Source organism: Dasypus novemcinctus, chromosome 12, assembly GCF_030445035.2.
Source record: "Dasypus novemcinctus isolate mDasNov1 chromosome 12, mDasNov1.1.hap2, whole genome shotgun sequence".
Classification (NCBI taxonomy): Eukaryota; Metazoa; Chordata; class Mammalia; order Cingulata; family Dasypodidae; genus Dasypus; species Dasypus novemcinctus.
The window spans coordinates 105236220-105262962 of NC_080684.1; the positions used below are offsets into that span (position 1 = coordinate 105236220).

General features: G+C 62.7%; 1 protein-coding gene across 2 annotated transcripts; it reads left to right on the forward strand.

Annotated features, from left to right (window-relative positions):
* PARVG (parvin gamma) lies at nucleotides 1–26743 on the forward strand. Of its 2 annotated transcripts, XM_004478648.4 has the most exons (13): nucleotides 1–235; nucleotides 1703–1797; nucleotides 4472–4536; nucleotides 5841–5943; nucleotides 6912–7052; nucleotides 7871–7986; nucleotides 9377–9432; nucleotides 11618–11640; nucleotides 13416–13474; nucleotides 13678–13746; nucleotides 15825–15926; nucleotides 22191–22263; nucleotides 22654–26743. In XM_004478648.4, exons 2-13 carry the CDS (start codon nucleotides 1719–1721, stop codon nucleotides 22761–22763), a joined length of 996 nt encoding a protein of 331 aa, XP_004478705.1. In that variant the 5' UTR covers nucleotides 1–235; nucleotides 1703–1718; the 3' UTR covers nucleotides 22764–26743. The 2 variants fall into 2 exon arrangements, with proteins under 2 accessions (XP_004478705.1, XP_023440467.1); XM_023584699.3 differs by lacking the exons at nucleotides 1–235; nucleotides 1703–1797 and adding an exon at nucleotides 2234–2403.

The window sequence follows — 26743 nt, forward strand, 5'->3', positions numbered from 1 at the left end:
TCGCTCAGAGGAGGAAGCTCGCCGCGGCGGGCGCCAAGCAGGCCCCGCAGAGCCAGGGGCCCCAGGAGGAAGTGAGTGGCCCCCACCCCTGGGCCCGCCCCCGCCTCCTGGCCCGGCCCCTGCAGCCCCTGGGGCCCCGGGAACCCGGAACCTGCGAGCCTCTGGAAACCCAGACCTCGCTGCCACGGTCGGAGCCGCCGCAGCCTTCGTTTCCTCGTGCGGAGGGGGCAGCCAGGTGGGTCCTGGCATCTCGGGCGCCCGAGGGGGGCCCTGGCTGCCTGCCCGTCCACAATGCTCTGGAGACAGTGCTCCCAGAGGGACGGTCCGAGTCTCTGGAACAGGCCAGCAAGCGCGGCACTTCCCCAGGGCGCGTGTGGGGGGCCGTGCAGAGCGGGACCCCAACCCTGGGCCCTCCCTTGCCCAGGCTGCTGACTCCTCCCGCCCCACTTGACGGCCCAGGGGCCTGGGCCCACGGGCAGAAGGACGCGGCCCGGCCTCGTGTTGCCGCGGGGTGACCAGGCATCCAGGGGGGAAGGAAGGGCGCCCCGTCTCCAGCTGGGGGCAGAGGCCGGGAGCAGGGAGGGACTCGCCCGGGGCCGACCCTGCCCTGCTGCCTTGGCCAGCACAAGTCCAGCCCCTCCGGGGAAAAATACATCAGGACCAGGGAGGGGAGGGGATTTGCCCAAAGCCACACAGCCGGACGGGCCAGGCTGCAGCTCTGCGGCTGCTCCAGCGGGAGGTTTGGGGTGGAGGGAATGGGGTAAGCCTCCACCGTGTGCCTTCCTTCCCCACTCAGGGTGGGGTGGAACTAGAGGGTGTCCCCTGGCCCCAAGGCGGCTGGAGCTGCTGGACGGGGGCTTTGTCCCCCAAATTCTGGGAACCACCCAACCCCACTGCAAAGGCCTGCGGGTTTGCCCTGCTGGGGAGGCCCAGGGGCTGAGAGAGGGAGGGAGGGCCTCGGCCAGGGCAAACCCGCCCCGAGAGGAAGTCGCGGGGACAGGAAGGCGGCCGCGCTGGCGCCTGCTTCGGCCCCTCTCCTGGGCGGGGCAAGCTCAGCTCACCACGCTGGGATGACACAAAGACCACCACAGTCCACCCTGTTGTGCCGGGCCCACCGGGTGCCCCGAACACCCCAGAAGTCGGGGGTTCCAAACCTCACTTTGGAGACAAGGACGGAGCGCCTCCTTTAGGGGTCCCAGGGCCCAGCCCACGTGGCCTGGCGGGGGTGGGTCAGGGCAGTGCCCACCCACCAAAGGCTGCCATGGCCCCAGGTGGGCCTGTCGGGGCTCAGGGACCCAGAGTGACCAGGCTGCCCCCCACCGGGAGCTCGGTCTGGTGGATGGGGGGTCAGCACCCTCATCGCAGCCAGCACCGCAGGCTGACCCGGATTTCTCGGCTGCCCTCCCCTTCCTTGTCGGGGCGGGGCATGCAGTGGGCTCCTGGCGGAGCAGGTGCAGCCGGAAGCGCGGGCGGCTCTGTCCCCGCTGAGGGGCCCTCTCCCTGCTGCGCCTTGGCTCAGGCTGCCACCCCCGCCTGCCTTCCCCCACCGGCTCGCCCTGCGAGGTTTGGCTCGGCGCCTCCTGCTCGCCAGGCGGCCCTGTGATCCCGGGGGTGCAGGACTTGCCCCCCCTTCCCCCGGGTCCCCGGGGCTGGTGCGAGCTGGGGCTGCTCGGGGGTGACAGTCTGCCCCTGCATCCTCCAGGGCGGGCCAGGAGACGATGGAACCAGACCCCATCTACAACCTGCTGCAGCTCCCCAAGGGCATGGACCCGCCAGCCGAGCAGGAGCTGCCCCAAGGTGCGGTGCGCCGCCGGGCCCACCCCGCACTCCCCAGACGGGCTGCGCTGGGGCCGGGAATGGCCTTCCCGGCAGTCAGCGGAACCCCCGCCCCTGTGCGCCCCCTCCGCATGCTCAGCCCGCTTCCCCGACCCCGGAACCTTCCGCAGAGTTACCTCCATGTCCCCCGTAGCCTCACAGGCCAGTTAACCGTGATGGCGATGATGATGATGAGGAGAGTTGCTAACACGTAGAGCACACCTACTACGTGCACAGACTGTCATGTACAGCATGCCTACTACGTGCGCGGGCTGTACTAAGCACGTCTTGGATGCAGCAACACAGGGGTGGGTGATGTCACTGAGGAAACTGAGGCACAGAGTCATGTAACAGGGTCACAGGCCCCTCCTTTCGTGGGTGGTGGAGCTGGGATTCTGAGTCCCAGGAGCGTGGCTCCAGAGGTCAGCTCCCATGACCACTGCCGCCTTGCCCTCCCGAGAGAACCCACGTCCTACCGAGCGGCGGCGGGTCTGTCAGCGAGCGGCAGAAGCAAATCGGAAGCAATGCACACGGCCCAGGGGGAGGAGGCTTAGATGAACTCACTAGGATTTATGTCACCGTTAAGACGTAAGTATGTTGACGAAGAAAAAGGGTGAAATAATTTAAGTGAAAATAGTGGAAGGCAAAATGACTTTTATCCTGTGAATGCAGCTTTTACAATGGGCTTTATGGGCTCAGCACCCCAGCACCAAGAGGGACCCCGGGAGCGGTGAGTGAAGCTCCTCCTGCAGTGAGGAACAGTGCAAAACCCAGGGCGGGCTGGGCTGCTCACCTGCCCATAAACGGTTCAAGAGTGGAAAGCATCACAAGGAAAACTGCGGAGTGAGGGTGGCAGGGCTTAATTATTTGAAAAATGTTCATTTTTGTGTTTTATAATTGATTTAGAGATATCTAAAGTTCTGGCAAGCAGAACTGGAAAATGAAACCACTCACAGTGGCAAGAAATTTTGTTCTGGGAAGGAACAAGGGATTGGATCTCCATGTTCATTCATCCGTCATCCATCCACATCCACCATCCATCCGTCCACCTACACCCTTCCATCATCCATCATCCATCCATCCATCCATTCATCCATCTACACCCATCCATCTACCATCCATCCATCCACTCCTTTTTTTTTTAAAGATTTATTTTTTATTTATTTCTCCACCCCCCCTCCATTGTCTGCTCTCTGTGTCCATTCGCTGTGTGTTCTTCTGTGACCACTTCTATCCTTATCAGTGGCACTGGGAATCTGTGTTTCTTTTTGTTGCGTCATCTTGCTGCATCAGCTCTCCATGTGTGCGGCACCATTCCTGGGCAGGCTGCACTTTCTTTTGCGCTGGGCAGCTCTCCTTACGGGGCGTACTCCTTGCGCGTGGGGACCCCCACGTGGGGGACACACCTCGTGGCACAGCACTCCTTGCGCACATCAGCACTGAGCATGGGCCAGCTCCACATGGGTCAAGGAGGCCCGGGATTTGCACCGTGGACCTCCCATATGGTAGGTGGACGCCCTAACCACTGGGCCAAGTCCGCTTCCTCTCCATCCCCTCTTACACTCACTCACTATCACTTAGTTGGTCATCCAAACACTCCCACACCTGCTCATTGTCTTGCTTCTTACCTGGTGCTTCCCCTTCCCCTCCTGCCTCCTGGCCCAGCACAGTCTGATGTACAAACATCTGAGCCACACAGGACCCATCTCTCCTTCATTTCTCATCCATTTGTCCAGCCCTCTGCTGCACCAAGACCATGGAGACCCTGCCCTCAGGGTCCCTAGTCCTGGGCACAGACCACAGTGACCAGATGGTGTCCTGGCCCTCAGCAGATGGTGGGCTGGGGGACGGGCAGAGTGTGGCAAGGCAGGTCCCTGGGGGAGAGTGAATGGATGCTTGGGGTTGGCTGGTGGCCTCCAGGATGCCACATGGTGAGGCCGTGGTGCTGGGCAGCGTGCGTGACTGCATGTGAACTTGTGTGTCTGTGTGCATCTGTGCATCTGCCTGTGTCCAAATGCCTGTGTGCGTGTGTCAGTGTCATGTGTCTGTGTGTGCATCTATGTGCGTTTGTGTGTGTGCATGTGCCCACAGTGGGGCTGGGTCCCGCAGGGCCTGCCCTGCCAAGAACCTGCTTTGCTTGGTCAGGCCGTGGCCAGTACCCACTGACTGTTGCCTGTGCTAGGTGCCACATGTGCCTCTTCTCCACCAGCCGCACCTGGCCCTGGGAGGTGGGCCTGGCCATGGGTCCCGCCCTGGAGAGAGCACCTAAGAAAGATCCAGAGCTCTGGGCCAGTGCCCAGGCCACAGAGCCAGGCAGGCTGGGATTGAACCTAGCAGTTTACCTCTGTAGGGACTGTGTCATCATCATCCAAACCAGGACACTTCAGGCAGGAAAAGGGACACAATTAGTAATGACATTGGGACAGCGGGGAAAACTAGGGTGGTCCCGAGAAAGCCAGGACAATAGACCCCATTTGGCTCCAGGTCAGGGGCTTGTCACTGCTCTGCTATCCTGCCAGGATGGGGGCCACCGAGACAGGCAGGGAGGGACAGGGCCAGGGCAGGAGCCAGTGCAGAGCCAGCGTCCCCTTGGGGTCAACGCCGGGCCCCCTGGGGCCCTGCGACGACACACACGTGTGCTCACCTCTGCCTCCAGGAGAGAAGAAGAAATACCTGCCACCCACTTCCCGGAAGGACCCCAAGTTTGAAGAACTGCAAAAGGTACGGCTGCCTTCGCCAAGCCCGATTTCCCCGGACGCCGCCTTCTCCTGCGCAACTCGGGCGCCCACCTCCACGGGGTGGTCCAGAGACGGGGGGCCGCCCCTCCCCAACCTGTCCCTGACAGGCGTCAGCCATGTCCCCAGCAGACCCCCGGGAGGCCTGTTGAATGGCAGTGGGGACAAACATTTATGGTGCGCCGACTGTGTGCCTTGGTGTGCCCGATCCCGTCAGGCTTCAGGTCGGTGGCAAGTGCTCTGCTGTCACCTCTGCCAACCGGGGAGGGGACGGCCGGGCCAGGGGTACACAGCTGGCCAGTGACAGAGCTGAGGTTTGGCCCAGGTCGCCGGCCCCAAAGCCCGTGCTCCTTTATCCTCTCGGCTGCCCAAGGTGACGGAGAGGGGCCGGGCAGGCGGGAGTCGCCATTAGCGGCTCTTTGGTTGTGGAACTACGGCTGTGACCACTTGGCCAACCGGGCATAGGCAGGCTCGGGGCCTGCTCCCCTCTGCCCTGCTGCCCTAGTCTCTACTGCCTGTCTGTTGCCTCCTCCAGGGAGGCCTCCTGGCCTCCACACCTTCCATTCTTTGTCCTACCCCCTCCCACGTCCTCTCTCCCTCCACTCGCTTTTCACGTCTTCAGCAAACGCCCCAGGCAGAGCCCTCGTGGGTGCCGGGGAGGCTGGAAGTCCAGCCCTGAAGGGCTGGCAGGGCTGACTCGTCATCTTGGTTTGGGTTCCTTAAAGAGCAGGCCCTGACACAGGTTTGGTGTGGGTAACTGGGGTGGTAGGCAAGTTGGGGAGTGGGCCGGGGGTCCCAGGAGGCAGTGTGGGACACCCCCTTCCAAGGGTCCCCCGAGGGAGCTGGGATCGCATGCACCGCCCACTGTCCACCGTCAGTGGCTGGTCGAGGCTCCTCTGGGGCCTCGCGTCCCTGGCCCTCCGGCTGGTGCGCAGCACAAGCAGGGAAGCCCTTAGCGGTGCGTGGCAGCCAGGCCGGTGGGCACCCCAGTGGAGGGTTTGGGGGCCGGGCTGGGGCCCCAGCAGCATTGCAAGAAGCACAGACAACAGCCCCGCGGTGCGCTGGGGTCTGCGGCGGAGAGAAGTGCAGGGGCTGCAGGAGCCCGAAGCAGGCCCCGCACTCAGCCCGGGCAGTCGGGGAGGGCTTCCTGGAGGAGGCGGCCTTTGCCCTGTGCGTGAAGGGTGGGTAGGAGCTGGCGGGTGGGGGGAGGACCTTCCAGGCCGAGGGCGGCGCTGAGCCGGGGGAGGGCGCCCATGAGCCCGTGGGCTCAGCGGCGCCCCGGGCCAGCAGGTGCTGGTGGAGTGGATCAACGCCACGCTCCTGCCCGAGCACATCGTGGTGCGCAGCCTGGAGGAGGACATGTTCGACGGGCTCATCCTGCACCACCTTTTCCGTAAGCGGCCGCCCTCCCACCTGGTCCCCCCAGGCCCCCAAGTCGGGGTCCCCGCTCAGCCTCCGCCGCCCGCCCCCCCGCCAAACGCCACGCACTCTCCTGACTCCAGCCTCGTCCCTGGAGGACCACCGCCTTGCCCAGACCTGGGCCTGGCACGGCCTGCGCGCCTCGCCTCCTCCAGGGAGCCCTCCCTGACTGCCCGTGGTCGGGCGCCGCAGCCACCCCCCTCTCGGCCGCTCCCTGGGGCTCGCTTTTCCCGTGGCTCTGAGGCCCCGTGTCCCCACGGCAGCGAGAGAGTCAGAGCCGCCGCTGGAACGCACTGGCCCCCGCGCCACGCTGCCCTCAGGCTTTTTTCGAGTGCCTGCTGTTTGTAGACCGCCCACGGCCCCTCGCCCACTCCCTGCCCCGAGCCGCTGGGCGAGACCTCAAGGCCGATGGACGCTGCCTGCCCGGAGAGCGACGACGGGCTCTGGAGGGTGCTCCCCCTGGGTGGCCCCCCGCTGGGCTCCGGCCCATTGCCGCCTCGAGCCGGCCTGGGCCACGCGCCTGCCGTTGGGCGGGCGGGGTTGGGGCTGGTAGCGCGGCCGCGGCCCGTCCTCGGAGCACCCCAGGGCCCGCTCCTCGAGGCCACCGAGGACAGGAGAGGCAGGGTCAGTGAGGAAAGCCGGGAAGCCCCCCAGCCTGGGAGTCTGCCCCCACGCCTGTGCCTTAGCCGCTGGGGCCACGGCCCTGCAGCAACGCAGTGCCCGGCTCGAGGGGGGACAGGGGCACGGGGTGCCAGGACGCCCGGGGTGAGGGGGTCTTCCCAGCCAGCCGGTGGGTGCATTGAGGCTGTGGGTGGGCCCAGGGGCTCCGGCCCCGCCTCCCGGAGGGTCAGCCAGCCTCTGCCTGGCAGGGGTCGGGGTGTCGTCCTGCCTGGGGTGCCTCATGCCCACCCCCTGCCCTCTGCCTCCCTCTCCCCGACCCAGAGAAGCTGGCGTCGCTCAAGCTGCAAGTGGAGGAGATCGCCCTGACGGCGGCGAGCCAGAGGCGCAAGCTGGCGGTCGTCCTGGAGGCGGCGACCCGGAGTTTGCAGGCGGAGGAGTGCGAGGTCCCATGGAGCGTGGAGAGTTCGTGGGGTCTCCCACCTGGGGGGCGGGCCGGGGTCTCCCGCCAGGCTCCTCACCCACCCAGAGGAGCACAGGCTCTGCTGGCAGGAAGCGGAAGCTTCCGGAGGCCCAAAGCACAGGCGCAAAGCTCGTGCGTTTACCTGGGGAGCCAGCGGCCCCGTACCTGAAGCCTGCGGGTGTCGCTGCAGCCGAGCCGCTCAGAGACCCCCGTGGTTGCCGCTTGGCCGAGCCCCTCAGCCTCGCAAGACGGCTCCTAAATTCCCATTTCTTTAATTTATCGATGATGTCTTCAGCAGCTGCTGCTAAAAGGGGCCACCTTGTCCCCACCCTGTGGGGACATTCCATTCCAATCCCTACATCTTCCCCATCTTCCAGATGAGGAAACTGAGGCCGAAAGGGCTCAAGCAGCTTCCCTAATGTTGGGCGGCCCAGCCGAGACGTTCAGTCTTTGCTGGGGTGCAGAGCCCCGCCCTGGCCACGCCTTTAGAGCCTCCTGCGCCCCAGCCGGTGCGCACGCGGGCGGAGGGCGCAGCTGCAGTGCACGCTTGCCCCGAGCCTGGCCCCGTGCCGGGACACGCAGTCGTGTCGCATGCTCAGGGGCGCCTCGGGGAACGCCCCCGCGTCCCGTCCACGTGGTGGGTTATACCGTGCCATGGCGTGACCATTCCCAGGTTTGCCTCCAGGCCTCGGCCTCCCGGGGGGCTGGACACTGCCCTCCTCGGCTGCCAAGGGGGCTGCGGTGATCCAGGGACCCCGCCCGGCCCCGGCGCACACGTGCGGCCCCCTCGGCGCTGACGTCGTGCTCCGCTCCCCTCCAGCCATCTTCAACAAGGACCTCCTGGCCACCCTGCACCTGCTGGTGGCCCTGGCCACGCGCTTCCAGCCCGACCTGCCCCTCCCGGCCGACGTCCAGGTGGAGGTGATCGTCCTCGAGGTGATGCACCCCTGTGGGTGGGGTCTGGGGGCTCAGCTGTGGCTGGGTCGGGGGTGCTGTGTGGGGTGGGAGCGTGGGAAACGCCACGGGCCGGCGGGACAGTCGTGGGTGGGGCCGTGGATGGAGAGGGCCAGGGCCGGGGGCCGGCAGAGACCCAGGGGGCCTGAGGAGGCCCTAGGTCAGCCAGTCCCACCAATTCCCAGCAGGCGGCACCCGAGGGATGGGAGGACAGTCCTGACCAAGGGCGGCCACGTCGCCCACATCCCATGGGCCATCTGTGGCCGTTTGGGGCCTGCACACCATTGAGGCACAGCTGCTGGGCTGGCCACTGCGGCTCGAGGCCCCTCGCCCACTACCTGGTGGTTTGGCGGTGCACGTTGCCTCTCTCAGGAAGCCTTCTGGGATTTCTCGTGCCACATGTGCTCTCCCTAGTCCGTGGTCAATAAGGGATGCCCCAGGAAGCCCCGGCTTCTCTCTCCTGACAGCACCCCTGCTCCTACTTCCCGTTACTCCCTCCCCCAACTTGTGGGGACCCGGGGCTCATATGCAAGGCTCCCTTTGACCAACCCCAAGTGAACACGCCATGTCCAGACAGACTCGGTCCAACACGTTTTTCCTTTACTCAAACCCGTTGGTTAAAATTCTCCACGGAGCAGTTCCGTGGCTTTGTGTATACCTCTCATGCAAGTGAGCTTCATTCATTCTCCCACCCATCCATTCATTCATTCATATCAAACACTCAAGACAAATGCTCTTGAGCCCACGCTGCCCCCTGTGAGCCAGGCACTGGGCGAATCTCGGGGTGCCACGGGGGCACGGGTGGGCCCCAACCCTGCACTTGTGGGGCTCGAGGCTGCTCTGAGTCTCCTGGGGCTGCCCTGACAAAGCACCACAAGCTGGTGGCTTCCCACGGCAGATGTTCCTCCTCGCCCGGTCCTGGGGGCCACAAGCCCCACATCGGGGTGTCGGCAGGGCTGCCCTGCCCCGCCTCCTCAGGCTGCTAGATGCTTCTCTCCAGCCTGTCCTCCGTTGTCCTTGGCCTCCCTTCTGCCTCCCCTTCTTTGAAGGACACCTCTCATTAGCTCAGCGCCCCCCCAATCCAGTTTGCCTTCGTGGGAACGAACCCCATCTTCAGAAACTGTTTCCAAATAAGGCCCCACTGTCAGGACGGGGTGGGGACTTGAGCATCTCTTCTCTGGGGATGCACTTTGACCCAGAGCAAGGCTCGAGGAAAAGGGGGCATTTGAGCAGGTGACATCAGCCTGGGGGCCCCCCGGGGACGGCCCCGCGGAGGGGGTGGGCAGGGGGCTGCTTTGGCAGCTCCGAGCTTGGTAAACGGGGTCTGTCCGTGGCTTTCCGGGGCTCCTCAGCTCCTCCTCCTTCTCTCTAGAGCACCAAGGGCGGCCTGAAGTCGGAGAGGCTGGTGGAGCGGCTGACGGAAGGCGGGTGAGGCAGCGGCAGGCTCTGGCTGGCCGGGGTTTGGCTGGGGGGGCCCCTGCCTGACCTCTGCGAGGGGGGGGTCCCACACACTCCACTGGCTTCCTCGCGGCCCCCAGAGGGCCACGCTGACCGCCCGGTCCAGAGCGGCTCCCAGCAGCCCTCCCGCCCCGCCTCTCGAGGCCGGGTGCTCTCGGGGGCATGGTGCTCTCGGGGGCATGGTGCACCCACTTCCCCACGTGAGCATGCTACGTCTTCTGCACGGCCCAGCAGAGCCAGCAGGGCTGGGGCCAGAGGGCACCCTGTCCCTCGGCCCCGAGGACACACCGCAGCCAGGGGGGCCGGGAAGGATGTAGAATGGCGGTCTCTAGAGCCCCAGGCCGCGTGGCCCCTCGGCCCGGCACCCACGTGCTGGGGAGGCCCCGTCTTCATCCAGGCAGTGGGATGCTGGGGCCGAGCGCCACGGGAGAGCTGGGCGGCGGTGCCCGAGGGGCTCCCCGGGTGTCGGCAGCAGGCACCGGGCGAGCACTCCCAGGACCAGTGTTTACTGAGCACCTGCTGTGGCCAGGTGGGCGCTGACCGCGAATGAGCGGGTGAGCCAGCGGCTGGCCGCTCGCCGTGCAGGCAAGCAGAGGCCCAGAGGAGCTGGGCCCACATGATCAGGGCCCACCCAGGGGTCCTGGCTGGCAACGCCGCCCAAAGCCGCCTGCACGGCACCCGCTGCGTGTCAGAGCTCAGCACACAGGCCGATCGCGGCCCACGGGGCCTCAGCCGTGGGCCCCAGGGCCCCTGGTACCTGCGTCCAAGGGCACAGCAGCTGGTGTCTCCCCGAGTGGGTGACCTGAGGGAAAGGGCCCTGGGCCCTTGTCCAGCCCAGCCCCAGAAGCCGCATGCCGTCGCCCTGTCGCTCACACAGGTCAGCCTTCTTCAGAGCGGGAGGGTCCCGCAGGGCAGGGAGTTCCAGGAGGTGAGGCGCGGGGCCGTCGTGGAGACTGGCTGCCCACCCCTCGAGCTGGGCCCCTGTGGCTGGGGAGACCGGCGTGTTCCTGCATGGCTTGGGGTGGTGAGAAGATGGCAGGCTTTGCAGTCAGCCTTGTCAGGGTTTAGATCCCGGTTCTGCCATGGACGCGCTGTGTGACCTTGGGAAAGTCACTTCCCCTCTCTGAGCCTGTTTGTTCCTATGAGAAAAGGGGACCCCATTCCTAGTTCTTGGGGCCGTTGTGAGGGCTAGTGATGATGTAGGTGAGGGGATCTTCCCGACCTGGGACTCCCCCAGCCCTGAGGTCCTTCCACTCCACGGGTGGGGGTGGGGGAGCAGCTCCAACTCCTGAGAGTTGGTGATGGAGTCAGCGCAATGGAACGTGCGGGCTGAGCGCAGGGAGGGAGGCAGGGCGCCAGCGCTCACAGCCCCTCGGGCCAGCAGGCCCAGCAAGGCCGGGGGACACCTTGCTCCTCCCTCAGCGACCTCACAGCCGGGCGACCGCCGGAGACTTTGGTGGGGGGGGCCGGCGCGGCTGGCGGGTGGAGCTCGCGCCCTCGCGCCTCCTGGCCCTGAGGTCGCCTCCTCGGCCTCCCCGGGGAGCTCGGGGACCCCGAACAGGTTCTCCCCAGGCGCTCGGCTTGCGTCAGGGCCGCGCCAGGCTCTGGGCCAAGCCTGGTCCCCGTGTCCCTCGCCTCCCAGGGCCGCGAGTGGAGGGGGGCGACAATGTAACAACGGCAGAGACCGGCAGGAAGCGGTAAAAATGGAGCGAGAGAAGCCAGCGCAGAGGGCGGGCCGAGGGGTTTTGTTAATCGATGGTGACCCAAGGCACGGCGGCGGCATGGGGCGGCAGACGGGCCTCGGAGGCGCCTGTGTCTTGTGGTTGCGAACGTGAAGCTGTGAACTTGGGATTCGTGCACTTTGTGTCTAATGTCCCCTCCTCCTCCCGCCCAGAGAAAACAGCGCCGAGGAGAACAGTCCAATACCAGCAGCTGCCGGCGGGAGCCTCGGGCAGGACGGGAGCTCTGTGGCCCCTCGCGCCCCGGGGCCCTTCGCCCCCACGAGGGCCCTGCCTGCTCCCAGAGCTGCCTGACGCGAGCCCCCAGGTCCCCTGCCTCCGGCTGCCCCGAGGCCCGTCTTTTAAGGAAACGAGCAGCCTGCGGCTGCTCCTCTTTTAACCGCTCTCTCTTTTTCGTCCCTGCAATGGCCCCCCAGCGAGGACAAGGACCGGCCTTCCCGTGAGTACTCTCCTAAGTCCAGCCAAGCTCTCTCCACCTGCCATGCGCCGACACAGGCGACAGGCGGCAGGCGACGGCGGGCGGGGCGGGGCGTGCGCGCGCCGATGTCCTTTGCGCGCCGCCCTTCCCGTCTCGGGCCTTATGCCTACCCATTTGTCCGTCCTTCTGTCTGTCTGTCCACGGGTCTGGCTGTGTCTTCTCCTGATGCCGCCCGAGAGGGAAGAGCGATTCATATTCCATGGGTCAGGGAAGGTGGCGCCGCCGAGCGCGTGAGCTCTGGAGCCAGACAGGCTGGGTTCAGATCCCGATGCTTCCGCTCATTTGCTGTGTGAGCTTGGGCAAGTGTCTCCGTCTGTCTGTGCCCCAGTTTCCTCTTGTGTGAAAAGGGATTAAAGTCAGTGCCCGCCTCTTGAGGGCTGAAGGGGCGAATGGGTGACCCTGCCTCCTGCGTCGTGAGGCTGTTACCGAGCTCTTCACCCATCGATCGATTGATGACCCTTACTTCTCCCACCCACCCGTTTCCCTGCTCTGCCCCCCAGGCCAGCTGCTCACCCTCCCGCTTTTTCCTAGCACTATACTTCTCCCTGCACCCCGTTCCAACTTGGACCCAGAGCTGTACGGACAGGGGGTGCCACGGGGACTTCTCGCCCACAGAGGGGACGGCGTGACCTGCGAGGGGCTTCCAAATGAGGGGCCAAGAGGGGCGGAACGGGAAGGAAGGGGGGTACAGGCAGGGCCAGCCGGACGCCTGAGGGGGCGCGGCAAGACCAGCAGGAGAACGTGGGGTGACCGGGAGCCGCGATGGCCGCGGGGCTCACGGGGTGCGGGGCAGTGACTTCCCAGCGCGCTCGGCGCCCTCGGCCCGCGTGCTCCCGGCACAGCCCTGCCCGCAGTTCCCGACTCACTGGTGACAGTTTCCCCGAGCACCTGCCGGGAGGCTGGAAGGGACCCTGCGGTTCCAGCGCGTGTCCTGGTCTGCGGGTGTTTTATCACACGCGGCGCTGCTTGGGGCCACTCTTCCCACCTCGCCAGTGGGGGAAGCGGGGAGCAGAGAGGCGAGGGCCCTAGCCCGGGGCCACACAGCTGTGAGGTGGCAGGACCCGAAGGTGAGGCCGGGCCTTTCCCCAGAACTGAGGCACAGAGAGACCAGGTGATTGGTCCTAGGCCACACAGAGCAGGGAGCTGTGACTCCAACCCAGGCTGGCATTACTCAAGAACCTGAGACAAAAAGGCTGGTCCTTCTGGACTGGGTACTCTGGTTTTTTAAAAAGATTTATTTATTTATTTCTCTCCCCTTCCCACCCCCCCCGCTCCCACCCCGGTTGTCTGTTCTCTATTTGCTACGTCTTCCTTGTCCACTTCTGTTGTTGTCAGCGGCACGGGAATGTGTGTTTCTTTTTGTTGCATCATCTTGCTGTGTCAGCTCTCCATGTGGGCGGCACCCCTCCTGGGCAGGCTGCACTTTCTGTCACGCTGGGCGGCTCTCCTTGCGGGGTGCACTCCTTGCGTGTGGGGCTCCCCTAAGCGGGGGACACCCCTGCGTGGCAGGGCACTCCTTTCATGCATCAGCACTGCGCATGGCCAGCTCCACACGGGTCAAGGAGGCCCAGGGTTTGAACTGTGGACCTCCCACGTGGTAGACGGACGCTCTAACCCCTGGGCCAAGTCCGCCGCCTGGACTGGGTGCTCTGAGAAACCTTCATGGGCAAAAAGCACCCCCGTCGGGCCGCGACCCCAGCGTGATAACGAGGTGTGTTTTGCATCTGTGTCTGCAGAGGATGTCTTCGATGAATTGTTTAAACTGGCTCCCGAGAAGGTGGACGCCGTGAAGGAGGTACCGAGATCAGAGCTCAGGGCTGCCCCCCATGTCCACCCGCCCCTGCCCCCCATCCTCGCCCCCCCCTCCCCGTGCTTCAAGGGCAAAGGGGCAGGAAGCGGTGCTGGCCCCGCCCGCCGGGGCGGGGTGGGCTGCTCCTGCCTGCCCGTGTGGGAGGCTGCAGACTGGAGCGCCGGTGGCCCTCGCCTGTCCCCGCCTAGGCCATCGTGACCTTCGTCAACCAGAAGCTGGACCGCCTGGGCCTGTCCGTGCAGAGCCTGGACACCCAGGTAGGGGCTCCGCCGCGGGGACAGGGGTGGGCCTCAGGGGTGCAGGCAGGGAAGGGTCTCACAGGGCCCGGGGGCCTGGGACGTGCCCCGAGACCCCCGACACGTGGTGAGGTCTGGGGCTCACCAGCCCTGGAGCCCTGGGTGCTCCCCTGCCAGGGGGGTGCTGCCCGCAGGACACGCCGTGGGGTGAGGAGGGGTCGCCTAGGCTGTTGCTACCACTTGGCGTTGAAGAGGGTCCACTTTGCGGCTCCTTTTTCACAACTCATCTCAGGCTTCAGAGGCCAGGCTGAAAACAATCCCCCCGCGTCATCGTGTTTGCTCAGGGGGGGATGAAGATGAGGTGCGTGCCCCGTGCCAGGCGCCATGGTGGCGCTGCCGCGGTAACTGCCTGCCGTGGCCGACGTAAAGTGAACGGCCCCCACGGCGGACACAGAGCCTCCCGGGGCAGCACTCGCAGGCGCAGGGCCTACCGCGGGTCGTGGTGCCATCGGTCCCTCTCGACATGGGAGGGGACCGAGGGGCAGGGCAGGGCCGCTGGGCACCGGCCGCCTCAACTGGACGTGGCTATGGGGGCGGGCGGCGGGGACTGGGAGGTCTGTTCCCACATGGGTCCAAGGGCACGTGGCAACCTGAGCCGCAGCCGTGGCGGGTTCCCAGCTGCTAAAGCGCCCGCCATCAGCTGGGTAGCTGGCCATGGGCGCCGCTGGGCGCACGGCTGCAGAGGCCAGGAGCCTCGCTTCCGCTGGCAGTCGGGACCTTCGGGCAGGCTGGGCCTCTCTGGGTCCTCGGCTTTCCACCACATGGCAGTGCCCGCGGCGGCAGGCGCTCCTGTCCCCTCCCAGCTCCTCTGACTCCCGTGTCCAGTTCCTTTGCTTCTGAGGACTCAGGCTGGGGGGGATGAGTTTGGCGCTCAGTTTGGTGTGCCTTAGCTATTTTTTTTTTAATTAGTAGTTTCTTTTATTTTTTATTTTTATTTATTTCTCTCCCCTTCCCCCGGGCCCCCCTCCCCCACTGTCTGCTCTCTGTGTCCATTCACTGTGTGTTCTTCTGTGTCTGCTTGCCTTCTTGTCAGGTGGCACCGGGAATCTGTGTCTCTTTGTTTTTGTGCCTCACCTTGCTGCGTCAGCTCTCCACGTGTGTGGCGCCACTCCTGGGCGGGCTGCCCTTTTTTATTTCTGCGTGGGGCGGCTCTCCTCGTGGGGCGCACTCCTTGCGCGTGGCAGCACTGCACGTGGGCCGGCTCACCACCCGGGCCAGGAAGCCCTGGGTATCGAACGCTTGGACCTCCTGTATGGTAGGCGGATGCTCTATCAGTTGAGCCACATCCGCTTCCCACGCCCCAACTATTAACAGCCGCAAAGACCCTGGTTACAAATGGGCTCACACCACAGGACCGGCGTGGGGGGGCACAGGTGCAGAGCCCCCCATGTCCACTGGCCAGAGCCAGCAAAGTCCTCACTACGCGCCGGACACCAGGGAAAGGATGCAGGTTCATCGACTCCTCCCAACAGGAGTCGGGAATACAGCAGAGATTTCAGGCCCAAACTAACAATCTTGGGCAGCCCTAGTCTGAGGATTCTCCGTTACGTTGTGGCGTGGTGGCTTTCCCGACAGCCAGCCCTGGCTTTTGCGTCTTCGAAGACATTCCCCGCTCCTGTTAGCAGGTGACGTGCTGGCCGCAGGGCGGTGCTTGGTGTCGCCCTCCAGGCGGAACAGGAAGAAGTGTTAACGCGGCAGCCAGCGGAAGGGCCGGCGTGCTGCGCGCTGCCTTTTCCTGAGGGGATGTTTTATGTTCACCTCTCTTTTCTCTTGCACTTCCGTAGACTATGGTTTAAAAATTGATGTGTGGCTATTTTGGAGCAGCTTTAAAAATAGATTTCATTTATTGAGCATGTAGTTGTACTGAGCAACAACCTGTGAGGTTGGGAATATCGTCCCCATTTCTCAAAAAGGAGCTCAAGGCTGAGAGAGGTGCATTCTCCCTGGGGCCACGCAGTCTGTAGAGGGCAGCGCAGGTTCCCAGGGCAGCCTGGCCCCTCCCCCCACGCGGCGCAGGCTCACCACGTCCTCCCTCCTAGTTTGCAGATGGGGTCATCTTGCTCTTGCTGATTGGACAACTGGAAGGCTTCTTCCTGCACTTAAAGGAATTCTACCTAACTCCCAGTTCTCCAGCGGAAATGGTAAGTTTTCCAAAAATTTTCCTTGGTGGTCTTCCTCTAGGGTGGACAAATATGTGGGGCTGGTCCAGCCAGTGTTCATTTATCCACTTCCAGGTAAAGTTTGTTCGTGTGTCCACCATCTACCCACTCATTCAACCACCCACACATCTGTCTGTGGAGCTCTCTGTCTGACCATCCCTCCATCCATCCATCCACCCACCCACCCACCCATCTGTGCATCCACACATCCATCCACCCACCCACCCATCCATCTACCCATCCACCCACTCCCCCATCTGCCCATCCACTCATCTATCCATCCACCTAGCCACTCACCCACCCATCCATCCATCCACCCACCCACCTACCATCCACCCACCCACCCACACATCCATCTACCCATCTACCCACTCAACCACCTATCCATCCACTCATCTATCCATCCACCCATCCACCCACCCACCCACCATCTATCCATCCACCCATCCACCCGTGCATCCACACATCCACCCACCCACTCACCCATCCACCCATCCATCCACCCACCCACCCATCCATCCATTCATTCATCCATCCACCCACCCACCTACCATCCACCCACCCACCCACACATCCATCTACCCATCCACCCACTCCCCCATCTGTCCATCCACTCATCTATCCATCCACCTAGCCACCCACCCACCTACCATCCACCCACCCACCCACACATCCATCTACCCATCCACCCACTCCCCCATCTGTCCATCCACTCATCTATCCATCCACCTAGCCACCCACCCACCTACCATCCACCCACCCACCCACACATCCATCTACCCATCCACCCACTCAACCATCTATCCATCCACTCATCTATCCATGCACCCATCCACCCACCCACCCACCCACCATCTATCCATCCACCCATCCACCCACCCACCCACCCACCATCTATCCATCCACCCATCCATCCGTGCATCCACACATCCATCCACCCACTCACCCATCCACCCATCCATCCACCCACCCACCCATCCATCCATTCATCCATCCATCCACCCACCCACCTACCATCCATCCACCCACCCACACATCCCTTCTCCCACAGTCTACACCCACTGCACACTAGTGTTGTGCAGCCTCCAGGGCAGCGATGAGCTGAGCCGGGTGGTAGTGGGTGGCTCAGTGGTGGACTGGAAAGAACAGACTGGTAAATTTAATCTGAAGGAGCCAGGAGAGGTGCTCCAGAGGCGGTGACGCGGGAGGTTGATCTGGGGTCTGCAGAGCTGACTTGGGGGACTCCCCACATGGAGGGAGGAGCCTCTGCTCCCAGAGGAGGGCAAGAGCAGGTGGGCTCCGGGAGGGGCACGTGGGGCGCCCCAGCTGGAGTGGGGGCTGGGAGGAGCCCGGAGCCCGGGGGGCCTGGGAGTTGGTGCTTTCCTCCCGCACCGGGAAGAGGGCGGGAAGCGCGTGGAGCCGGGGAAACTAAGGAGGGAGCGACCGCGTGCGCCTCGGGAAATGCAGCCCTGTGGCCTCTGCCCGCTCCAGCCCGCGTGCCTTCCCGCTGGCCCGGCCTCCCGCTCCAGCCCCTGCTCCTCAGCCCGGCCCCTGCCCCCCATGGGCCCCTGAACCCCTCACGCTCTCCCCCCTCTGGGCTTTGCACAGGCTGTTCCCTTCTGAATGCAGAACGGATTCTCCTACTTTCTGAAGGTGGAAACTGAGGCTCGGGCCGGTGCCTCTCTCACGGCGGCTGATGTTGAGTCGGACCATGAGCTTGGCCGTCCAGCCCCGCATCGGGGGAAGGGGCCGAGGGAGAGGAGCCCTGCTGGGCAGAGGCCGCAGCTCTAGGCGCCCCCCACTCCCGACCGGCCCCGCGGGCTTCCTGTCCCTGGGCTGGCAACCCCCGCCCGCCCCGCGGCTCACGCGGGCGGAGGGACGCTCGGAAGGCCTGGTGGAGGAGGCCCTGCCCTGCTCTGCCCCTGCCCGGGGGCTGGACGCGTGCCTCGGGCGGCCGGGCTCGGGGCCTGTCCGGGACCCGGGGGGCCGGCTTGCCTCCTTCTGCCCGGGTGCCCGCGGTCTGCCGGCCTCGTCCAGGGCAGCCTCTTTCCCGCTCCGCAGTGCGCCTTTTGCTGGAGGAACCCGGGGGGCCCAGGAGACCCCTTCCCGGCCCCGTCTTTGAGGCCCTTCTGGTGTGTGTCCCCTCTGAGGGGCCGTGCCTCCCCGGGAGCTCCGGACCAGGAGCCTGACTGGGGGCCGAGGGATGCACCCCAGTTCTTGGCTAGGTCCCCCAAGCCCACCTGCTGCGCCTCTCCCTGCATCAGGCTGGCAGGCTCTCTCCGCAGCGTTCCAGGGCCTCCCCGGCCCTGAGTGCACCTCTGCCCGCTGGGGCCTGGCCACAGCCTCACGGCCCCTGCCCGCTCCCCTCCCAGCCTCCCTCCTGCCTGCTCTCAGCTGCGGGACGCCCCCTGCTTTCCTCAGAGCCCCTTGGCCCTCTCCCTGCCCTCGATCAGGTCCCCTCGTGTGGCCAGGGTGGTGGCCTAGCGTGGCCAGGGTGGTGGCCCAGCCGGCCTCTCCCCGTGTCTCACCGCCTTCCGCCCTCCCCCACCTGGAGGCGGCTTGTGGCCTCCGCTGGGCCATTCGGGCTCTGGCTGGGTGTCTCTCCCCGGCCCTGGGGCCCGGGCGGACCCTCCCACATGCAATGGCAGAGAGACGAGGGTCCCGGAGTCACACAAGGCCCCTGAGGCCTGGCCGGCCATCACCTCCACCTTGTTCCTTTGGCGGGAGCTGGCCCTGTGTCCTTGGGGGGCTGTGGGGGAGGGCAGCAAAGCGACACGGCTCAGGGCGTGGGACATGAGGGCAGCAGAGTGGGGGCAGTGATGCTGTCCCCCCCGGGCGCTGGGACGCACTTGACCGTGAGCCCCCCGCCCCGCCGGCCCTGTGTTGGGAACCACTCCTGGCTGCGTTTTCCAGATGGGGGAAGTGAGTTTGGGGGGGCTCAGCAGCTGGGTGACGAACCCACGGCTGGCGGGGGCGGAGGGCAGGCGGGCAAGCGGGCCGGGCTGTCTCCAAAGCCCGAGCTGCCCTCCGCGTCCTTCCCGGGGAGTCGGGGTGAGCCCGGGGAGGCGGGCCGGGGCCTTGGGGGAGCCGTGCGTCGCCGCACGGCTGAGGTGGCGTGCGAGGACAGTGTAGTTAGAGGATTCCAGGGAGCCAGGCCGTGGGCGAGATGACACCCCGATCCCACAGCCACGGGCAGGCGCTGCAGCGGGAGCCGGAGGGAGGCTGGCACGGGGCAGGACAAACGGCCGCCCGAGGGGCCCCTGGGACAAAGGGCTCGGAACCCCGGCTCAGAGCAGCAGGTGGCGGGTTCTCCTCTTTGGTGCTCGGTGTTGGGGCTCAGAGGACAGCCGAGGCTGGTGCTCAATATTCCACACACTCCACGCGTCCCGGTGAGGGGCGAGGGTCTGGGCTTCCAAATCCCCTGCTTACGCCAGCTTGCCCAATCCTCGGAGTTTAGATCCCGCATCCAATATCAGCCCGATGAGAGGAGGGATGGCGTAGCCGCGTCTTGGCTCCGACCCCGAGAATGAATTTTTATGGCTCTCTAGTAGGAAATCCGGGCTGCAGAAATGAAAATACCAAGGAGGTCATTAGCCGAGGAGGGCAGAAACAACAGACCTTTCCGAAAGTGGGACAGCGGCCGAATTGTTCTTGGCAGAGCGGCCTCTCGAAATTGGATTTCTCATTATCGGCCCTGCCTTGCCAATGGTGTTTGCGTGAGGTTGTCATTCTTTGCCGGAATAGAAAAGTTAGGGATGGAGGAGAGAGGTGATTATCTGTCCTGCCGAAATCAAAACCCCGCAGCCAGGGAGCCAGGCTTCCTCCCACATGCAATTATTTCTCCCCAGGAGGATTCGCATGCCTCCCCGTGACCGTGACCTGCCCAGGCCTCGGTGGAACAGGGTGGCTTTCCCTTTGTCGCCTCCAGCCGTGAGCCGAAGGAAAACGAGACCTGGGCAGGGCACGGTCTGGACTCTGGGGCCCTTCTTCCAGGGAACGCATCCTCGGTGCAGATGGAGCATCGCTGCGGAGGAGTGTGACAAATTGAAATGCCTGTGACAATTTTTACAGTGTCTATGACAGCAGGTCCCCAAAGCATCAACTCCGCCAGGGCAGGGAGCAGCTCTGCTTTTGCCCCCCTGGAGTGACCAATGCATAGTAGATGCTCAATGACTATTTTAAAAATAAGTGAATGAACAGTGTCTCCCAAGCTCCGGGTCCATGAGGGGCTCTCTTTTGGGCCATGGGTCTTGAAGGTTCAGGATACTCTGACATGCTTAAGGCTCTGAGAAGTCCTGCAGGGAAAGACTTTCCATCACTTCGTAGAGCCCAACATTCTCCCAAACGCTTTACTTGCAGACATTCTTCTCTCTTTGAATCCTGCGACGCGCTTGGGGAAGTGCCGGCTTTTCCTAAGTCCATCAGAGGCAGGGCTGCGAGGCAGGACAGCACTGGGCTGGCAGTTCCCGGAGTTACTCCGTGCGTGAGCTCGGGGACATCTGCGAATAATGTTCACGGGGAGGTTTGCAGCAGCGGCAACTGCAGCCTTCGTTTTGCAGAATATCCCAGAGTGGGGGGCGGCCGTGGCAGTGGGACAGATGCACCTGTCTGCTCACTCAGCTTCCTGTGCTCTCGGGCAGCCCCGGGGTGTTGGAGGGACAGCTTCGGCTTCCGTCATTGACTGACGGTAGAGGGGACACCCTTGCCGGGCCAGCGCCCCCACCCCCCGGCTCAGCTCCCCTCTACCCCCCGCAAAGCCCGTCAGTGAGCCGGCTCTGCCAGGACGCAGGCAGGGGTCCGGGGAGGGGGGATGCTGGCCCTGGGTCCCCGCCCGTGCCCCTGCCCCCGTCCCCCATGGCGAGCTCTTTCTCAGGAGGCTTCGGGCCCTGGGGGGTCTGCCTCCCAGCCCCCCACCAACCCCAGCTCTGCTGCACCTCCACCTTCTTCACCTTTACACCTCGGTTGTGGTTTCAGCGCCGTGGGCACCCCTGTGTTTGAGCCACGTGCCAGCGTGTCATCCCCCTGGACAGAGGGAGCTGAGCTCGGCCAGGGAGAGGGGCCTCGGCCGAGTTCTGCAGCTGGTGGGAGGGGGCTGTGCCGGGGGATGCCCGCCCCCCCGAGGGGCCCGGCAGGGGCTAGCTTCCTGGTGGGTCCTGCCCGGCCTGCTCTCCCACTGCCCTGCCCTGCCCGCCCTGTCCCCTTGGCTCTGGGGCGCCTGTTGGAAGCAGTGAGCCAGGGCTGGACGGCCAGGCCCGCGGGGGAGGGCAGGGGACCGGGCGATGGCCTGGGATGTCCGGCCCCCACGGTGGACCTGTGGGGGCTGAGACCAAGGAAGGAAGTCGACCAGGAAACAGGGAGCTCAGCCAGCCGCACCCCACCCCTCTTTCTACCACCCCAGCCTCGGGCCCCTAGAAGGCCGAGGGTGTACTCTGTGTCTGAGGCTTAAGGAAGAAAGTGGACACAAGGAGGCTACTTTTAGGGCTTCCCGGGGCGTCCCACCCCAGAGCTCGCGGCAAGGTGTAGGGGAAACAGGGGCGCACCTGCAGGTGGCAAATGGAGGCCAGGGGGCAAGCACCTTGCTCCAGGTGACTCTGTGACCGAACAGGACGGGAGCCCAGGGGACCTGAGCAGGAAGCTCAGCCCAGCAGGCGGGGGCTGCCGGGTGGCAGGGAGGGCGGCCACCTGGGCTGGGGGGGCTTCCCTCCACCTCCAGGCTGCTCTGGGCCCCGAGTGAGGCAGACCTGGTTCCGGCTCTTTCTGTGAGCTCCCATGAGCCCTCAGCAACTCTGAGCCTCAGTCTCTCCTTTCAGGGGGGGTCTTTGCCACCCACATGTTGGGGATGCCTCAGGAGAGGTGGGGGATAGCCCATCTCCATTTCCCAGCTGAGTCCCCGTGCCTGGCAGGACTCAGCACAGGTGTCACCTCCTCCAGGAAGCCTTCCCTGACCCCAGGTTGGGTGGACCCGTCTGCTGCCTGCGCCCACTAGAGGTGACCTCCTTGATACATGCGTGAGCGTCCAGCGCCTGGCACGCAGCCGGGCTCTGCGTGGGAGGGAGGGAGCTCCCCGTCAGGGGCTCTGTGCAGAGCTGCCGATGAGTGTTGAGAACAGTCGCTCCAGGGTTCAAATCCGGGGTGTGGGTTTGGGCTGACGGCCGGTGGCCCTGGTGTGGACGGACGTCTGGGGTGATGGGCAGGCCTGGGCTGGAGCCGCTGCGGCCAGCAGCTGATGGGGCCTTGTCGTCACAGCTGCACAACGTCACCCTGGCCCTGGAGCTGCTCAAGGACGGAGGCCTGCTCAGCTACCCCGTCAACCCCGAAGGTCAGTGCGGGGCTGGGCAGTGGGCGTCTGCCGAGCCTCCCGGGGGGGCACCCGCCGCCTCCGCCGGCACCCTCCGCTGCGCCGTCGGGTTTAATACCCCGGTGGCCCCCGGGAGGAGGGGCGGGGGCAGAGGCCCTGAGCACGGGCTGGCCAGAGAGGCCAGACCTTGAGGAGCTGAGTGGGGGGCTGTGGTGGGGGCTGCAGGGGAGTCCGGAGGTCTGGGTGGGGAGGCGGAGGCAGGGCCGTGCAAGGGCCCTGGGGCTCAGGCCGAGCGTGACCCCCTCCCGGTGGCCAGAGTCCCCCTGTGTGGGGAACGTCCCGCGTGTGGGCCACCTGTGGGCGGCTGGTCAGGCCCGGGACTGAGCGCCACCCCGTCCCCTGTGGCCGCAGACATCGTGGACAAGGATGCCAAGAGCACGCTGCGGGTGCTCTACAGCCTGTTCTGCAAGCACAAGCTCCAGGAGGTGGCGGATGCGGGGTGCCGGGGCCCCCCCAGCTAGCCCTGCTCGAGGGACCCCCCGTCCCCCAGCCCGGGGCCCCCCCAGCTAGCCCTGCTCGAGGGCCCCCCAGCCCCCCAGCCCGGGCTCCCCGTTTCCCCGTGTTGGCCGCTCCTTTCCCCCCACCATAATCTCATTTCCGTGGCTCTGGATCCCTTTGAATCGGCAAAGGGTGGGATCAGTTTCGAGCCAAGCTTCGTCCTTGCTCAGTTTAAGGGCTCCCTCTCTGGGAGGCCCCGGGGAGCCCGCCCCGGTCCTGGGAAGGACCTAAAATATGTATAAAGATGAGCCCGCACCCCACGCCACAGCTGGTCCCAGGGGCCTCCCCCTCCGGGGGTCCTGGACACCGAGACCCTCAGCTTCTCCTCGCCCAGGGTGCTGACCTCCACTCGGGGATTGGGGGTCTGGCTTTGGGGGGCGGGAGGGGCTCCCAGGGGTCAGGGCCGATGGCCCGACCCCCGGCCCCTGCTCCCCCAGCTGCCCGCAGCCCGCCTGCCTCTCCCTTGGGGTGGCGGGTCTCCAGATACTGATCCAGAGGCAGGAGCCCCCGCCGGCCCCCAAGTCGAGTCCCCGCGGTCCCCCGCGAAGCCAAGTCCAGGTACCTGCAGAGGCCGCTGTGGCCAGGACAGCCCCAGGCTGCCCGCCTGAGTTTTGCCTCCAAGTCTCCAAGAAGAAATCTTCGTGGTCCATTAGCGGTTTCAGATCGTCTCCCGGTTTGGCGCCAGAGAGTCGCCGTTGCTCTCAAACATGGCCTTCTCTGAGTACATTTTCCCGAGGAAAAGAACATTCTGGAAGGATTGAACATGGTCCCTCAAGACCTGTTTCCAAAGTGGAGCAGAGCCTGCCCAGGAGCAAACGCTGCTGGAAACCAGCCGGGAGGAGGCGGGGGGGTGGGGAGGGAGGCCACCTCCCTGTCTCCCGTCGCCGACCTGATCCCTGAGCCAGGGGCCCCGCGGGGGCGAGAACAGGCGGCGCTGGCTTTGGGGAGGGGCGTCCTGGCCATCACTGCCCGATCTGCCCGTGTCCAGCAGGGAGTGACGCCCGGGGCTCAGGGCCACGGCCTCGGGCCAGCCTCTCCTGCCACCTGCCCTCCGCTCTGGTACCTTAGCCCTCGGCCACACCACGCGAGCCGCTCTTTGTTCCCGCATCCGCTTCTTCCCCCTGTTTGGAAATCGTGCCCCCTCCCACCCCTGCCCAGGTGCTTCGCTCGTCCCTTTTACGCCCCGCCGTCTCTCGCCTGGGTCCCTCTGGTGGGCAGCTCGGCTCCGGCCACCACACCTGGGACCACCCCTTCAGCCCCTCTCTCAGCCCTTCACACCCACCGGGTCCCTTCCCCACTGAGCCGTGTCCACTTCCTCGCCCAGGCTGGCCTCAGCCCTGATCACTCCAAACCGTCACCCCCCGCTCATCTGACAGCAATTAACAACAATTCTTTACACTGTATTGCTTGCGTTCAGCTTTGTTGAGGAATAACTTAGAAGCAGCAGAATTTGCCAATTTTAAGCATCCGGTTTGATGAGTTTTGATGAATATCTGCATCAGGTCCCACAATCATGATACGGAATATTTCCATTTCTCTGCAAAGCTCGCACCCAAAACCCTTTTGCAGTCGAGCCCCACCCTCCAGTCCCCACAGATCTGCTTTCTATCACCGGGGTTTTGCCTTTTCTAGAATTTCTCATAAACAGTATCACTCGGTATACAGTCTTCTGTGTCTGGCTTCTTTCACTTAGCATAACGCTTTTGAAGTTCAGCCACGCTGGGTCTGGTGTCAGCAATTCATGGCTTTTTACCGCTGCGCAGAAGGCCCTTCTATGGACTTTGTTTGTGTGCTGACCGGCTGATGGACATTTGGGTTCTTTCCAGTTTCCAGTTTTTGTGAACAGCATTGCTGTGACGTTGATGTCCAAATGTTTGTGTGGACATATGTTTTCATTTTTCTTGGGTAAATACCTAAGAGTGAAATGACCGGGTCATATGCTAAGTGTATGTTTTCTAGAGTAAATGTACCATTTTACATTCCCGTCAGCATGGTTGGGGAGTTCCATTTGATCCAGGATCTTGTCAACACTTGGTACTGGCAGTTTTTAATTTTAGCCATTTGTTTTAGTTTTCTGGGCTGCTCCGGCAAATACCGTGAAAGAGGTTGGCATTAAACAATGGAAATTTATTTGCTTACAAGTGTTGAGGCCAAGAAAGTGTCCAAATCGAGGTATCATCAAGGCGATGCTTTCTTCCCAAAGGCTGGCTGCCAGTTATCCTTGGTCCACTGCCACATGACAAGGCACGTGATAGCTTCTGCTGGTCTCTCCCTTCTCTTCTGGGTTACATTGATTTCACCTTCTTACTTCTGTGACTGTGTTGTGCTTCTCTTTCTGAAGGACTCTAGTAAGAGGATTAAGACCCATTCTGAACGAGACGGTCACGCCTTAACTGAAGTAGCCACATCAAAAGGGCCTACTTACGATGGGTAAACCCCACAGGAAGGGGTTAACGTCAAGAGCGTGTCTTTTCTGGGGTTTATCCAGCTTCAAACCATCCTACCATTCTAGAGGGTTTAGGGTGGTATCTCATGGTAGTTTCAATTTTATTTCTCTAATGATTTTTATTGTTGAACATTTCATGTATTTTGCCATCTGTATATCTTCTTTGGTAAAATGTCTGATGAAATCAATGGCTCATTATTTTTTAATCTAGAAGAAGCCTTATAATTTTAGCCTTTACATTTAGGTCCATGGTTCATTTTGAATTAATTTTTATACATGGGGTGAGGGAAAAGCTGACTTTTTTTTTTTTGCATGTGGATGTCCAATTGTTCCAGCACTGTTCGTTCTAAAGATTATCCTTTCCATATTAAATTACCTTGGCACTTGTGTCAAAAATCAATTTGCTGTATACCTTTGGATGCATCCCTGGACTTTCTCTTCTGTTCTATTGATCTACATGTCTATCTTTATGCCAATACTAGATTGTCTGGATTACTTGAGCTTTTAAATAAGTCTTGAAATCAGGTAGTATAAGTCCTCCAATTATGTTGTCCCCTTTAAAAATTATTTTGGCAACTTTAGGTCCTTTTAGTTTCTAGGTAAATTTTAGAATGTTTGTCATTCTCTACGAAAAAAAAAACCTGCTGAAATTTTTATTGGAATTGTCTCGAGTCTTTAGATCATGCTGGAGAAAACTGACATTTTAAATATATGGAGAAGCTAAGATGGTTGATTTGGGAAATTTCTTCTTTTGTAAAATAAACATTTAATGTTATAAATTTCTCTCAAAGCATGGCTTTAGCTGTATTCCACAACTCTTTATATGTTGTGTTTTCATTTTCCTTTAGTTCTAAATATTTTCTAATGTTTCATGTGACTTCCTCTTTGATGACAGGTTATTTAAAATGTTTGGTTCAATTTCTAAATATTTTAGGGTTTTTCCAGATATCTTTGGGTTATAGATTTCTGATCTGTCATAGTCAGAGAACACACCTCATACGATCTCAGTCCTTCAGCTGTGCCGTGGCTCGCTCTGTGTCCTGGAACGCAGTGCAGCTTGGTAAACATTCTCTGCGCCTGTGAAAAGGTCAGTTCTGGTGTCGTGCTCCCTAAATGTGTTGAGGGTTCTCTAAACGTCCGTTAGGTCAAGCTGGTTGATGTGTGGTGAGGTCTTCTATGTCATTATTGATTTTCTCTCTACTTGTTTTAGCGATTACCGAGAGAGGAATGTTGCAATCTTCAACTGTAACTGAAGACCAGTCTATTTGCCCTTTCAGTTCTCAGCTCCTTTGTCAAGTGCAGCCTCATTTAGCATTATTGTATCTCTTTGACGAACGACCCTTCATCATCAGTAAATGAGCTTTGCAATATCCCTTACTGCAGGGATTCTTAACCTTTTTTGTTCCACGGACTCCTTTGCCAGTCAGGTGAAAACCATGGACCCCTTACCAAGTCCAGGCTATACCGTGTATTATTAATAAACATATCACACCCGCA

Bases quoted from the DNA above. Each gene is read 5' to 3' on its own strand.
- PARVG (XM_004478648.4), top strand. From the start codon at position 1,719: ATGGAACCAGACCCCATCTACAACCTGCTGCAGCTCCCCAAGGGCATG. The intron at 4,537-5,840 runs GTACGGCTGCCT...CCGGGCCAGCAG, and splicing joins AGTTTGAAGAACTGCAAAAG to GTGCTGGTGGAGTGGATCAA. The intron at 15,927-22,190 runs GTAAGTTTTCCA...TTGTCGTCACAG, and splicing joins CCAGTTCTCCAGCGGAAATG to CTGCACAACGTCACCCTGGC.